Below are 15921 nucleotides of genomic sequence, written 5' to 3'. Positions count from 1 at the left end.
TGTGCTGTGAGTACCCCCACCTACTTCGCTGAGCGACTCTACAAGGCCATGAAGGTGAGGTGATGGTGGTGGTGGTGATGGTGGTGGTGATGGTGGTGATGGTGGTGGTGATGGTGGTGATGGTGGTGGTGATGGTGATAGTGGTGGTGATAGTGATGGTGGTGATGATGGTGGTGGTGGTGATGATGGTGGTGATGGTGGTGATGGTGGTGGTGGTGATGGTGGTGGTGGTGATGGTGGTGGTGGTGATGGTTGTGATGGTGGTGATGGTGGTGATGGTGGTGGTGGTGATGGTGGTGGTGAGGTGGTGGTCGTGATGATGGTGGTAGTGAGGTGGTTGTGAGGTGATGGTGAGGTGGTGGTGTGGTGGTGGTGAGGAGGTGGTGGTCGTGGTGGTGTGGTGGTGGTGGTGACGTTTGCTCACAGCTGCTGTGTGTCGGAGAGCTGGGCAAGGGCCCGTGGTTGTGACGCTGTGGTTGTGACGCTGTGGTGTGACGCTATGACGCTGTGACGCTGTGGTTGTGACGCTGCATTGTTACGCTGCGGTGTGACGCTGTGACGCTGTGACGCTGCGGTGTGATGCTGTGACGCTGCGGTGTGACGCTGTGACGCTGTGACGCTGCGGTGTGAAGCTGCAGTGTGACGCTGCGGTGTGACGCTGTGGTTGTGATGCAGGGCGCGGGCACGGACGAGCGCACGCTGCTGCGAGTCCTCGTCTCCCGCTCCGAGATTGACCTCGGGGACATCCAGGAAGTGTTCGCCAACAAGTACGGTGGCCCTCTCGCCACCTCGATCCAGGTGAGGGCCTCCTCATCGCCTCGCTCGCAGTCCCGGTGGTGGTGACGACGACGACGACGACGATGATGATGACGATGATGACGATGATGATGAGAGGGTGTGGTTGTGGTGATGGTAATGATGGTGTCGTGTTGATGGTGTTGGTTGATGGTGATTATGGTGTTGCTGCGATGACGGTGGCAATTGTGTTGATGGTGGTCATGGTGTTGATGGTGATGGTGTTGATGGTGATGGTGGTGATTGTGTTGATGGTGATTGTGTTGTTGATGGTGTTGACGGTGGTGATGATGATGGTGGTGATGGTGTTGACGGTGTTGATGGTGATGGTGATTGTGTTGTTGATGGTGATGATGATGTTGCTGTGTTGGTGGTGATGATGATGATGGTGATTGGTTTTATGGTGGTGATGATGATGGTGTTGACGGTGTTGATGGTGTTGATGGTGGTGATGGTGGTGTTGATGCTGCTATGTTGGTGGTGATGGTGGTGATGGTGTTGATGGTGGTGATGATGGTGGTGATGGTGGTGATGGTGTTGATAGTGGTGATGGTGATGATGATGTTGCTGTGTTGATGGTGTTGATGGTGGTGATGGTGGTGTTGATGCTGCTATGTTGGTGGTGATGATGGTGATGATGGTGTTGACGGTGGTGATGGTGTTGACGGTGTTGATGCTCTCCACCCTTAGGGGGAGGTGGGGGGAGACTTCAGGGAGACTCTACTCAAGCTCTGCTCCCCTTAGTCACCCTCAGCCACTCAGTCAGCATCACACTCACAGTCACACTCACAGTCACACTCACAGTCACACTCACAGTCACACTCACAGTCAAACTCACAGCCACCATCACAGTCACACTCACAGTCACACTCACAGTCACAGTCACCATCACACTCACAGTCACACTCACAGTCACACTCACAGTCGCCCTCACACTCACAGTCACACTCACAGTCACACTCACCATCACACTCACCATCACACTCACCATCACACTCACAGTCACACTCACAGTCACACTCACAGTCACACTCACCATCACAGTCACACTCACAGCCACACTCACAGTCACACTCACAGTCACACTCACAGCCACACTCACAGTCACACTCACAGTCACACTCACCATCACACTCACCATCACACTCACCATCACACTCACCATCACACTCACCATCACAGTCACACTCACAGCCACACTCACAGTCACACTCACAGTCACACTCACCATCAGTCACCCTCACACTCACAGTCACACTCACAGTCACACTTACACTCACAGTCACACTCACAGTCACACTCACCATCACAGTCACACTCATAGTCACCCACAGTCACACTCACAGTCACACTCACAGTCACAGTCACACTCACAGTCACACTCACAGTCACACTCACAGTCACACTTACACTCACAGTCACACTCACAGTCACACTCACCATCACAGTCACACTCATAGTCACCCACAGTCACACTCACAGTCACACTCACAGTCACACTCGCCATCACAGTCACACTCACAGTCACACTCACAGTCACACTCACAGTCACAGTCACACTCACAGTCACACTCACAGTCACACTCATAGTCACCCACAGTCGTCCTCATAGTCACCCACAGTCACACTCACAGTCACACTCACAGTCACACTCACCATCACAGTCACCATCACAGTCACCGTCACACTCACAGTCACACCCACAGTCACCCTCATAGTCACCCACAGTCGCCCTCATAGTCACCCACAGTCGCCTTTATCGAAAACCTTCAGTGACCAAAGTGAACTCCTACTCTGGGATCAACTCGCCTCCAGCAGACCGTGCCAGGAGTCGACCCCGGGGTGGAAGCTGCCTCCAGTAGCCCGTGGCGAATGGCGGTTTTTGTTGTTGTTGTGTCTGTGTGTGTCTGTGTGTGTGTCTATGTGTCTGTGTGTGTCTATGTGTCTGTGTGTGTCTATGTGTCTGTGTGTGGCTGTGTGTCTGTGTGTGTCTGTGTCTGTGTGTGTCTGTGTGTCTGTGTGTGTCTGTGTCTGTGTGTGTCTATGTGTCTGTGTGTCTGTGTGTGTGTGTGTCTGTGTGTGTCTGTGTGTGTGTGTCTATGTGTGTGTGTGTGTCTATGTGTGTGCACATGGCCTGGCACAAGCGTCGTGGTGACGTCACCGCCACTTAGTGGCGAATGGCGGTTGTTGTTGTCTGTGTGTGTATGTCTGTATGTGTCTGTGTGTGTGTCTGCGTGTCTATGTGTGTGTCTGCGTGTCTATGTCTGTGTGTGTGTCTATGTGTGTGTCTGCGTGTGTGTGTGTGATGGTGAGTGGTGGCGTAGCGGTTAGCCCTACGCTGCGCTACGAACCTGGCGACCCGGGTTCGATTCCCGTTCACGGCCAACGCCGGTGACGATTATCTGAACCGGTCCTGGGCCTCCCAGCCTCAAACGAGTACCTGGTGCGGTGTGTAGTGAACATCGCCGCTGGGGAGACAAAGGCGGCCGAGCGTGGTGTTGGCCACCGACCCCCTCGTGTGCCGTGCCGGCCTTCACAGGTGCTCGCTAACAGCACTTGCCCCTACAGTCTGTTAAGGCTACACGGCGGGGAGGGGGTGGTGCGTTTGTACTCGTGCTCGGAGCAGGAACTCTCCACCCGCGCTGCACAATAAAGTAAAAAGCGGACCGCCGAGAAGCATCGTCAGATGACTCTGATGCTTCGTGTGGTCATCTCGGCCACGTGCTTTGTTGAAGCGATGAGGGAAGGGGGGGTGGGGTTGGTGGATGTTCAAGGTCCCGTGCCGGGAGATCATAGAATCCTGGAGGAGAAATCCGATGAGCTGTGAAGCTCTTCTTCACAGATGTCCAGGAGGGAGGGGGGGGAGGGAGGGCGTGTGGGCTCGGCACCGATCCGGGGCTGCGAGTGATGGGCAGGCCTGTGGGTGGTGGTGTGGGTGGTGTTGTGGGTGGTGGTGGTGGTGGTGTGGGTGGGGGTGGTGGTGTGGGTGGTGGTGGGGATGGTGGTGTGGGTGGTGGTGGTGTTGTGGGTGGTGGTGTGGGTGGTGGTGGGGGTGGTGGTGTGAGTGGAGGTGGTGGTGTGGGTGGTGGTGTGGGTGTGGGTGGTGGTGTGGGAGTGGGTGGTGGTGGGGGTGGTGGTGTGGGTGGTGGTGTGGATGTGGGTGGTGGTGTGGGTGGGGGTGGTGGTGTAGGTGGTGGTGTGGGTGTGGGTGGTGGTGTGGGTGGTGGTGTGGGTGTGGGTGGTGGTGTGGGTGGTGTTGTGGGTGGTGGTATGGGTGGTGGTGGGGGTGGTGGTGTGGGTAGTGGTGTGGGTGGTGGTGTGGGTGGTGGTGGGGGTGGTGGTTTGGGTGGGGGTGTGGGTGGTGGTGTGGGTGGGGGTGGTGGTGTGGGTGGGGGTGGTGGTGTGGGTGGTGGTGTGGGTGGTGGTGTGGGTGTGGGTGGTGGTGTGGGTGGGGGTGGTGGTGGGGGTGGTGGTGTGGGTGGGGGTGGTGTGGGTGGTGGGTGGGTGGTGGTGTGAGTGGTGGTGTGGGTGGTGGTGTGGGTGTGGGTGGTGGTGTGGGTGGGGGTGGTGGTGTGGGTGGTGGTGTGGGTGGGGGTGGTGGTGGTGTGGGTGGTGGGTGGGTGGTGGTGTGAGTGGTGGTGTGGGTGGTGGTGTGGGTGGCGGTGTGGGTGGGGGTGGTGGTGGTGTGGGTGGTGGTGTGGGTGGGGGTGGTGGTGTGGGTGGTGGTGTGGGTGGTGGTGTGGGTGGTGGTGGTGGGGGTGGTGGTGTGAGTGGTGGTGTGGGTGGTGGTGTGGGTGGTGGTGTGGGTGGTGTAGGTGGTGGGGTGGGTGTGGGTGGGTGTGGGTGGTGGTGTGGGTGGTGGTGTGGGTGGTGGTGTGGGTGGTGGGTGGGTGGTGGTGGTGGTGGTGTGGGTGGGGGTGGTGGTGTGGGTGGTGGTGTGGGTGGTGGTGTGGGTGGTGGTGTAGGTGGTGGTGTGGGTGTGGGTGGTGGTGTGGGTGGTGGTGTGGGTGGTGGTGTGGGTGGTGGGTGGGTGGTGGTGGTGGTGGTGTGTGTGGTGGTGTGGGTGTGGGTGGTGGTGTGGGTGGTGGTGTGGGTGGTGGTGTGGGTGTGGGTGGTGGTGTGGGTGGTGGTGTGGGCTAGAGAGCGGCACAGTGCCTCGAAATAGCAACGGGGAACGGGGGAGTGGTGGGTGTGGTGAGAGAACCGCTCGCGCGTGAACACGGCACGCGCGCGGTGTTAACGCGCGTGCGCGCGTGCCTTGCCACGCACAACAACAACAACAACCGCCCCCCACTCTCGCCACCAGAGTGCCGTGCACTTTGACAACGAAGGTTGGAAACTCACATTTCGTTTACGAGCCGCTCCTTGCGATTCAGTCCGTCCACCCGCGCGCGACGTCGGTCAGCACGGTGACGTCACCACGGCGCTTGTGCCACACTAGGTGCACGTGGAGAGGCCACGTGGAGTGTGGAAGGGGAGGCTCGCTGGTTCGGGGAGGCGCCCATCGCACCGCTCGCGTCCCATGCACTCTGCTGCGTTTTTAGCCGCCCGGCGCGCTCCGCTCGTTGTTGTGGGCGTCGCTCCTCTGCCCCTAACGTTGTTGCTGGAGGGCGACTGCGACCAACTCCGCTCGCATGAACACCCGCTCACTCTCACACCCGCATGAACACTCGATCACACTCACTCGCATGAACACCCGCTCACTCTCACACTCGCATGAACACTCGATCACACTCACCCGCATGAACACCCGCTCACTCTCACATGAACACCCGCTCACCCTCACACCCGCATGAACACCCGCTCACTCTCACACTCGCATGAACACCCGCTCACTCTCACACCCGCATGAACACCCGCTCACTCTCGCACGAACACCTGCTCACTCTCACCATCGCATGAACGCCCGCTAACTCTCATTCGTATGAACACCCGCTCACTCGAACACCCGCATGAACACCCGCTCACTCTCACACTATCATGAACACCCGCTCATTCTCGCATGAACACCCGCTCACTCGCATAAACACCCGCTCACTCTCAGACTCGCATGAACACCCGCTCACTCGAACACTCGCATGAACACCCGCTCACTCGAACACTCGCATGAACACCCGCTCACTCGAACACTCGCATGAACACTCGCTCACTCACTCACATGAACACCCGCTCACGTTCGCATGAACACTCGCTCACTCTCACCCCGCATGAACACCCGCTCACTCTCACCCCGCATGAACACCCGCTCACTCTCACCCCGCATGAACACCCCGCTGACTCTCACCCCGCATGAACACCCGCTCTCTCTCTCACTCGTATGAACACCCGCTCACTCGCATAAACACCCTCTCACTCGCATGAACACCCGCTCACCCTCACCCCGCATGAACACCCGCTCACTCTCACCCCGCATGAACACCCGCTCAATCGCATGAACACCCGCTCTCCCTCTCACTCGCATGAACACCCGCTCACTCTCACACTCGCATGAACACCCGCTCACTCTCACACTCGCATGAACACCCTCTCACTCGCATGAACACCCGCTCACTCTCACACTCGCATGAACACCCGCTCACTCGCATGAACACCCGCTCTCTCTCTCACTCGCATGAACACCCGCCCACTCTCACCCCGCATGAACACCCGCTCACCCTCACCCCGCATGAACACCCGCTCACTCTCACCCCGCATGAACACCCGCTCACTCTCACCCCGCATGAACACCCACTCACTCTCACATCCGCATGAACACCCGCTCTCTCTCGCATGAACACCCTCTCACACTCGCATAAACACCCTCTCACTCGCATGAACACCCGCTCACTCTCACCCCGCACGGTCCCTTTAAAGTTGCACCACACGCGGGCGGCAGGCCAAGAGGAGACGGAAATAGCGTGGCCAGGACGACAGGGAGAGAGGGGGCAGAGTGGGTGAGTGGTGGGTGGGTGGTGGGTGAGTGGTGGGTGGGTGGTAGGTGGGTGGTGGGTGAGTGTTGGGTGGATGGTGGGTGGGTGGTGGGTGAGTGTTGGGTGGGTGGTGTGTGGGTGGTGGGTGAGTGTTGGGTGAGTGTTGGGTGCGAGTGGTGGGTGAGTGGGTGATCGTGAGGTGGGGTTCGGGTGAGTGGGTGGGTGAGTGTTGGGTGAGTGTTGGGTGAGTGTTGGGTGAGTGTTGAGTGGGTGGTGGGTGAGTGTTGGGTGAGTGTTGGGTGAGTGGTGGGTGAGTGTTGAGTGGGTGGTGGGTGAGTGTTGGGTGAGTGGTGGGTGAGTGTTGGGTGGGTGGTGGGTGAGTGTTGGGTGAGTGTTGAGCGAGTGGGTGGGTGAGTGTTGGGTGAGTGTTGGGTGAGTGTTGGGTGAGAGTTGGGTGAGTGTTGGGTGAGTGTTGGGTGAGAGTTGGGCGAGTGGGTGGGTGAGTGGGTGAGTGTTGGGTGAGTGTTGGCGAGTGGGTGGTAGGTGAGTGTTGGGTGAGTGTTGGGTGAGTGGGTGGGTGGTGGGTGAGTGTTGGGTGGGTGGTGGGTGAGTGTTGGGTGAGTGGTGGGTGAGTGTTGGGTGAGTGTTGGGTGAGTGTTGAGCGAGTGGGTGGGTGAGTGTTGGGTGAGTGTTGGGTGAGTGTTGGGTGGGTGGTGGGTGAGTGTTGGGTGAGAGTTGGGCGAGTGGGTGAGTGGTGGGTGAGTGTTGGGTGAGTGGTGGGTGAGTGTTGGGTGAGTGTTAGGTGGGTGGTGGGTGAGTGTTGGGTGAGTGTTGAGCGAGTGGGTGGGTGAGTGTTGGGTGAGTGTTGGGTGAGTGTTGGGTGAGAGTTGGGTGAGTGTTGGGTGAGTGTTGGGTGAGAGTTGGGCGAGTGGGTGGGTGAGTGGGTGAGTGTTGGGTGAGTGTTGGCGAGTGGGTGGTAGGTGAGTGTTGGGTGAGTGTTGGGTGAGTGGGTGGGTGGTGGGTGAGTGTTGGGTGGGTGGTGGGTGAGTGTTGGGTGAGTGGTGGGTGAGTGTTGGGTCAGTGTTGGGTGAGTGTTGAGCGAGTGGGTGGGTGAGTGTTGGGTGAGTGTTGGGTGAGTGTTGGGTGGGTGGTGGGTGAGTGTTGGGTGAGAGTTGGGCGAGTGGGTGAGTGGTGGGTGAGTGTTGGGTGAGTGGTGGGTGAGTGTTGGGTGAGTGTTGGGTGAGTGTTAGGTGGGTGGTGGGTGAGTGTTGGGTGAGTGTTGGGTGAGTGGTGGGTGCGAGTGGGTGGGTGGTGGGTGAGTGTTGGGTGAGTGTTGGTTGAGTGTTGGGTGAGTGGTGGGTGAGTGTTGGGTACGAGTGGGTGAGTGTTGGGTGAGTGTTGGGCGAGTGTTGGGTGAGTGTTGGGTGAGTGGTGGGTGAGTGGTGGGTGAGTGTTGGGTACGAGTGGGTGGGTGAGTGTTGGGTGAGTGTTGGGCGAGTGTTGGGTGAGTGTTAGGTGGGTGGTGGGTGAGTGGTGGGTGGGGTTCGGGTGAGTGTTGGGTGAGTGTTGGGTGAGTTTTGGGTGAGTGTTGGGTGAGTGGTGGGTGAGTGTTGGGTGAGTGGTGGATGCGAGTGGGTGGGTGGTGGGTGAATGTTGGGTGAGTGTTGGTTGAGTGTTGGGTGAGTGTTGGGCGAGTGGGTGAGTGGTAGGTGGGTGGTGGGTGAGTGATGGGTGAGTGTTGGGTGAGTGTTGGACGAGTGGGTGAGTGGTGGGCGAGTGGTGGGTGAGTGTTGGGTGAGTGGTGGGTGAGTGTTGGACGAGTGGGTGAGTGTTGGGTGAGTGGTGGGTGAGTGTTGGGCGAGTGGTGGGTGCGAGTGGGTGGGTGGTGGGTGAGTGTTGGGTGAGTGTTGGTTGAGTGTTTTGTGAGTGTTGGTTGAGTGTTAGGTGAGTGGGTGATCGTGAGGTGGGGTTCGGGTGAGTGGGTGATGGTGAGTGCGTGAAACCGGAGGTGCGAGCAGAGGGAATCTCGACTTTCCATGACTCACAAATCCCACAACAGCACCAACAACCATCACCACGAGGGCAGATCCCTCTCCTCCCCACCTCCATCTCATTCATTGTCTCTCCTCCATCTCATTCATTGTCTCTCCTCCATCTCATTCATTGTCTCTCCTCCATCTCATTCATTGACTCTCCTCCATCTCATTCATTGACTCTCCTCCATCTCATTCATTGTCTCTCCTCCATCTCATTCATTGACTCTCCTCCATCTCATTCATTGACTCTCCTCCATCTCATTCATTGTCTCTCCTCCATCTCATTCATTGTCTCTCCTCCATCTCATTCATTGTCTCTCCTCCATCTCATTCATTGTCTCTCCTCCATCTCATTCATTGTCTCTCCTCCATCTCATTCATTGACTCTCCTCCATCTCATTCATTGTCTCTCCTTTATCTCATTCATTGACTCTCCTCCATCTCATTCATTGACTCTCCTCCATCTCATTCATTGTCTCTCCTCCATCTCATTCATTGTCTCTCCTCCATCTCATTCATTGTCTCTCCTCCATCTCATTCATTGACTCTCCTCCATCTCATTCATTGTCTCTCCTCCATCTCATTCATTGACTCTCCTCCATCTCATTCATTGTCTCTCCTCCATCTCATTCATTGTCTCTCCTCCATCTCATTCATTGTCTCTCCTCCATCTCATTCATTGACTCTCCTCCATCTCATTCATTGACTCTTCTCCATCTCATTCATTGTCTCTCCTCCATCTCATTCATTGTCTCTCCTCCATCTCATTCATTGACTCTCCTCCATCTCATTCATTGTCTCTCCTCCATCTCATTCATTGTCTCTCCTCCATCTCATTCATTGTCTCTCCTCCATCTCATTCATTGTCTCTCCTCCATCTCATTCATTGTCTCTCCTCCATCTCATTCATTGACTCTCCTCCATCTCATTCATTGTCTCTCCGCCACTTCCCTCTGCCCGACATCTCTAAAACCACCTCACAGATTGCCACGACCAGTCCCCTCTCCCCCCTCCTCCCATCAATCTCCTTCATCCCCCCCCCACCAATAAATCTCATCAAGCCCCTCCCCTTCTCGCTTGCCTCTACCCCCCTCTAGCCCCTCCCCTCTCCCCTCCCCTCTCCCCTCTCCTCTCCCCCCCTCTCCCCTCCCCTCTCCATCCCCTCTCCCCCCTCTCCCCTCTAGCCCCTCCCCTCTCCCCTCTAGCCCCTCCCCTCTCGCCCCTCTCCTCTCTCCCCTCGCCCCTCTAGCCCCTCCCCTCTCCTCTACCCCCCTCTCCCCTCTAGCCCCTCCCCTCTCCTCTACCCCCCTCTCCCCTCTCCCCTCTCCATCCCCTCTCCCCCCTCTCCCCTCTAGCCCCTCCCCTCTCCCCTCTAGCCCCTCCCCTCTCGCCCCTCTCCTCTCTCCCCTCGCCCCTCTAGCCCCTCCCCTCTCCTCTACCCCCCTCTCCCCTCTAGCTCCTCCCCTCTCCTCTACCCCCCTCTCGCCCCCCTCTCCATCCCCTCTCCCCCCTCGCCCCTCTAGCCCCTCCCCTCTCCTCCCCCCCTCTCGCCCCTCCCCCGCTCCCCTCCCCCCCTCTCCTCTACCCCCCTCTCGCCCCTCTCCTCTCTCCCCTCGCCCCTCTAGCCCCTCCCCTCTCCTCTACCCCCCTCTCGCCCCTCTCCTCTCTCCCTCCTCGCTCTCTGCCCGGTCATCGCTGGCGCTCGGCCTCGTCGTCAGCTCGCAGGCCGCGGACGTCCCGGTACGAACCCCGGCGGGGCAGCCGCAGCAGCAGCAGCAGCAGCACGGCAAGTAGGCTCGCGTCCACCCTCCCGCCTCCTGACGGGGGCCTCGGGACGGTGCCAGGCCGGGGTCAAGGACGGTCGCGATTGTGGAGTGGACGGAGAAGGGGCCGTGGTGCTAGGCGGGGAGGAGTGAGAGTTGAGGAGCGGTGGCGCAGTGGTTAGCACCGCACTGCGAAAACTCGCCCAACCCCCCCTTTCTGAGTGAAATTCCCGGTGACGGCGATCATGGGCGGCGATCGATCTGAGCCGGTCCTGGGGTGCCCTCCCCACAGGGCCGACTCGGACCCAAATGTGAAACTGTTGCGGTGTGCGTGAAACAGCAGCATGGGGAAGACAAAGGCGGTCGGGCGTGGTGCTGTTCACGATTCTCGCTCGCGCAGAGCAACACGGGGGGATCTCTGTTTCTGTCCGTGAATTGGCTTCACAAATTAAAGCACGTGACGAAGCAAAGTACCAGGGCTCATTATAATAACAATTGATGTCTAGTGGGCGACTTTCTACACACGTCTTAGGGGCCGCCGGCCATAAATGACGTCACGCACCTGGGGGGGAGGAGGAGGGGGGGGGGTCAGACATTTGTGACGATGTGTGACGAGAGGTGGGGGTGGGGGGGGGAGTTTGAGAAATGTGACGTCACATCAAAATGCGCAACTTTAAATAAATATAGGCGACACGTTCTACTTAATTAAATATTATTTTTAAAAAATGTTTTCTCCTACAACGTCAGAGTGCAACACCACGTTAAATACGCAACTACAATGACAATAGTTTAAAGCGATTTGAAGCGTGTTTTATATTTATTTTGGGGGGTGGGAGGGGGAGGGGGCAGAGCTTTGTGACGTCATATACGAGGGGGGGGCAGAGCTTTGTGACGTCATGTTCGAGGGGGGGGGGGTCTGACTTTTTGTGACGCCGCGTGACAAAAATCGTCCGAAATCGCGTGACGTCATTTAGGAACGGCCCCCTAATCGTAGAAGGCTTCATTTTTAGATTTGAAGCTTTCGTGACTGCAAGAATTCATAGCCCTTTGGTTTTATTCGGTAAAGTCACGCAGGTAGTGTAAACAAACAAAAAACAAACAACTAATTGATGATAGTAGCAGAAGGCTTCTTGTTAATCAAGGGCACACAGGGCGCTACACTGCCGTAAGGCGGCTGCACACAAGGCCCAGCGCCCCGCCCTGCGCCCCGCCCAGCGCCCCGCCCTGCGCCCCGCCCTGCGCCCCGCCCAGCGCCCCGCCCAGCGCCCCGCCCTGCGCCCCGCCCTGCGCCCCGCCCTGCACTCCGCTAGCTGGTCGACGAGCGGAGCGGGTCTCGGTGACACGAAGAGTCACGTGGTCGAAGACGACGATGACGGCGAGCAGCCACGCAACCACGACACAGACCCCCCACGCCCCACCTCTGGCCACGCCCCCTTTCTAGAACCTACCAGACTCTTCGGGGTGGTTCCCGGAGTTTTGCGACTGGCACCGCCCTTGACCCTTGACCCAAGAAACGCCCCTTCACGTAACAAGGCATTGCGGGAACGCACCGATGAGCGTAATGACCCTTACAGTACGGCAGGTGTCGCCCTGTCATTACACTTGTGGTGGTGGTGGTGATGTTGGTGGCCATGCTGCTGAGAGTGATGCTGCTGTTGCTGCGCCTGTTGATGATTATGGTGGTGGAGATGCTCTTGTTGATGATTATGGTGGTGGTGGAGATGCTCCTGTTGATGATTATGGTGGTGGTGATGATTATGGTGGTGGTGATGATTATGGTGGTGGAGATGCTCTTGTTGATGATGATTATGGTGGTGGTGGAGATGCTCTTGTTGATGATTATGGTGGTGGAGATGCTCCTGTTGATGATTATGGTGGTGGTGATGATTATGGTGGTGGAGATGCTCTTGTTGATGATGATTATGGTGGTGGTGGAGATGCTCTTGTTGATGATTATGGTGGTGGTGATGCTCCTGTTGATGATTATGGTGGTGGTGATGATTATGGTGGTGGAGATGCTCTTGTTGATGATGATTATGGTGGTGGTGGAGATGCTCCTGTTGATGATTATGGTGGTGGTGATGCTGTTGATGATGATTATAGTGGTGATGCTCCAGTTGATGATTATAGTGGTGGTGATGCTCCTGTTAATAATGATTATGGTGGTGGTGATGCTCCTGTTAGTGATGATTATGATGGTGGTGATGCTGTTGATGATTATGGTGGTGGTGATGCTGTTGATGTTCATGGTGGTGGTGATGCTCCTGTTGATTATGATGGTGGTGATGCGCCTGTTGATGATTATGGTGGTGGTGATGCTGTTGATGATTGTGGTGGTGATGTTGATGATTATGGTGGTGGTGATGCTCCTGTTGATGAGTATGGTGGTGGTGATGCTGTTGATGATTATGGTGGTGATGCTGTTGATGATTATGGTGCTGGTGATGCTGTTGATGATTATGGTGGTGGTGATGTTGATGATTGTGGTGGTGATGCTGTTGATGATTATGATGGGGATGATGTTCCTGTTGATGAGTATGGTGGTGGTGATGCTGTTGATGAGGATGATGGTAGTGATGCTGTTGATGATTATGGTGGTGATGCTCCTGTTGATGAGTATGGTGGTGGTGATGCTCATGTTGATGAGTATGGTGGTGGTGATGTTGTTGATGATTGTGGTGGTGGTGATGCTGTTGATGATTATGATGGGGATGATGTTCCTGTTGATGAGTATCGTGGTGGTGATGCTGTTGATGAGGATGATGGTAGTGATGCTGTTGATGATTATGGTGGTGATGCTCCTGTTGATCAGTATGGTTGTGGTGATGCTGTTGATGATTATGGTGGTGATGCTGTTGATGATTGTGGTGGTGATGCTGTTGATGATTATGGTGGCGGTGATGCTGTTGATGATTATGATGGTGGTGATGCTGTTGATGATTATGGTGGTGGTGATGCTCATGTTGATGAGTATCGTGGTGGTGATGTTGTTGATTATGGTGGTGATGATGTTGTTGATGATTGTGGTGATGCTGTTGATGATTATGATGGGGATGATGTTCCTGTTGGTAAGTATGGTGGTGGTGATGCTGTTGATGAGGATGATGGTAGTGATGCTGTTGATGGTTATGGTGGTGATGCTCCTGTTGACGAGTATGGTGGTGGTGATGCTGTTGATGATTATGGTGGTGATGCTGTTGATGATTGTGGTGGTGATGCTGTTGATGATTATGGTGGTGGTGATGCTGTTGATGATTATGATGGTGGTGATGCTGTTGATGATTATGGTGGTGGTGATGCTGTTGATGATTATGGTGGTGATGCTGTTGATGATTATGGTGGTGGTGATGCTCATGTTGATGAGTATCGTGGTGGTGATGCTGTTGATTATGGTGGTGATGCTCATGTTGATGAGTATGGTGGTGGTGATGCTGTTGATGAGGATGGTGGTGGTGATGCTGTTGATGATTGTGGTGGTGGTGATGCTGTTGATGAATATGATGGTGGTGATGCTCCTGTTGATGAGTATGATAGTGGTGATGCTGTTGAGGATTATGGTGGTGGTGATGCTGTTGATGATTATGGTGGTGGTGATGCTGTTGATGATTATGGTGGTGGTGATGTTGATGACTATGGTGGTGGTGATGTTGTTGATTATGGTGGTGATGCTCCTGTTGATGAGTATGGTGGTGGTGATGCTGTTGATGATTATGGTGGTGGTGATGCTGTTGATGAGTATGGTGGTGGTGATGCTCATGTTGATGAGTATGGTGGTGGTGATGCTGTTGATGATTGTGGTGGTGATGCTGTTGATGATTATGGTGGTGGTGATGTTGTTGATGATTATGATGGTGATGATGCTGTTGATGATTATGGTGGTGATGCTGTTGATGATTATGGTGGTGGTGATGCTGTTGATGAGGATGGTGGTGGTGATGCTGTTGATGATTATGGTGGAGGTGATGCTGTTGATGAGTATGGTGGTGGTGATGCTGTTGATGATTGTGGTGGTGATCTTGTTGATGATTATGGCGGTGGTGATGCTCATGTTGATGAGTATGGTGGTCGTGATGCTGTTGATGATTATGGTGGTGATGCTCCTGTTGATGAGTATTGGTGGTGGTGATGCTGTTGATAATTATGGTGGTGATGCTGTTGATGATTATGGTGGTGGTGATGCTGTTGATGATTATGGTGGTGATGCTCCTGTTGATGAGTATGGTGGTGGTGATGCTGTTGATGAGTATGGTGGTGGTGATGCTGTTGATGATTATGGTGGTGGTGATGCTGCTGTTGATGATTGTGGTGGTGGTGATGCTCCTGTTGATGATTATGGTGGTGGTGATGCTCCTGTTGATGATTATGATGGTGGTGATGCTCCTGTTGATGATTATGATGGTGGTGGTTGTGATGCTGCTGCTCCTGTTGATGATTATGATGGTGGTGGTGATGCTCCTTTTGATTATGATGGTGGTGGTGATGATGCTCCTGTTGATGATTATGATGGTGGTGGTGATGATGCTCCTGTTGATGATTATGATGGTGGTGGTGATGCTGCGGCTCCTGTTGATGATTATGATGGTGGTGATGCTCCTGTTGATGATTATGATGGTGGTGATGCTCCTGTTGATGATTATGATGATGACGGTGGTGGTGGTGACAGTCACGTTGAAACTGTTGGTGATGAAACTGGTGCCGATGACGCTGGTGCAAATTGGACCCGACCCTTCCAACTATTTCAGACACGGGGGTGTTTGTTGTCGTCTGTCTATAACTTTCACCTCTTTCTAAAAGGCTCACACAGCGACTCAGAGACTCACACATAGACCCATAGACTCACACAGAGACTCAGAGACTCACACAGAGACCCATAGACTCACACAGCGACTCAGAGACTCACACAGGGACCCATAGACTCGCACAGAGACTCAGAGACTCGCACAGAGACCCATAGACTCGCACAGAGACCCATAGACTCACACAGAGACTCATAGACTCGCACAGAGAACCATTGACTCGCACAGAGACCCATAGACTCACACAGAGACCCATAGACTCACACAGAGACTCATAGACTCGCACAGAGAACCATAGACTCGCACAGAGACCCATAGACTCACACAGAGACCCATAGACTCACATGGAGACTAATAGACTCGTACATAGACCCATAGACTCACACAGAGACCCATAGACTCGCACAGAGACCCATAAACTCGCACGGAGACCCATAAACTCGCACAGAGACACATAGACTCGCACGGAGACCCATAGACTCACATGGAGACTCATAGACTCGCACAGAGACCCATAGACTCACACAGAGACCCATAGACTCGCACAGAGACCCATAGACTCGCACGGAGACCCATAAACTCGCACAGAGACCCATAGACTCACATGGAGACTCACAGACTC

The 15921-nt window shown here is 55.3% G+C and overlaps 3 protein-coding genes across 7 annotated transcripts in view; 2 read left to right on the top strand and 1 right to left on the bottom strand.

Annotated features, from left to right (window-relative positions):
• The window catches only part of LOC116937907 (annexin A5-like), a 26385-nt gene extending 22914 nt beyond the window's left edge, over positions 1-3471 (top strand). For all 5 annotated transcript variants that reach the window (XM_076068427.1, XM_076068430.1, XM_076068428.1 and 2 more), the window contains exons 11-13: positions 1-54; positions 676-798; positions 1486-3471. The exon at positions 1-54 is cut by the window's left edge and continues 5 nt beyond it. In XM_076068427.1, the coding sequence (XP_075924542.1) occupies positions 1-54; positions 676-798; positions 1486-1539 (231 nt within the window). In that variant the 3' untranslated portion in view covers positions 1540-3471. The remainder of the gene's footprint in view (positions 55-675; positions 799-1485) is intronic.
• On the bottom strand, positions 793-9845 carry LOC142925542 (uncharacterized). Its single transcript, XM_076068426.1, has 2 exons — positions 5140-9845; positions 793-1480 (listed from the first exon to the last, which is right to left on the bottom strand). Exon 1 carries the CDS (start codon positions 8820-8822, stop codon positions 7782-7784), a length of 1041 nt encoding a protein of 346 aa, XP_075924541.1. The 5' UTR covers positions 8823-9845; the 3' UTR covers positions 793-1480; positions 5140-7781.
• Positions 9846-10376: 531 nt separating this feature from the next.
• Positions 10377-15921, top strand: part of LOC116937908 (annexin A4-like) — a 49945-nt gene continuing 44400 nt past the window's right edge. Inside the window, exon 1 of the mRNA XM_076068425.1 lies at positions 10377-10526. The gene's annotated coding sequence lies outside the window, so the exon portion shown is untranslated. The remainder of the gene's footprint in view (positions 10527-15921) is intronic.

Source organism: Petromyzon marinus, chromosome 21, assembly GCF_048934315.1.
Source record: "Petromyzon marinus isolate PM22_M1 ecotype Great Lakes invasive population chromosome 21, UKy_Petmar_22M1.pri1.0, whole genome shotgun sequence".
NCBI classification, from domain to species: domain Eukaryota; kingdom Metazoa; phylum Chordata; class Hyperoartia; order Petromyzontiformes; family Petromyzontidae; genus Petromyzon; species Petromyzon marinus.
The sequence above is the reverse complement of the archived record's forward strand: the minus strand, read 5'-3'. Positions and strand labels throughout refer to the sequence as shown.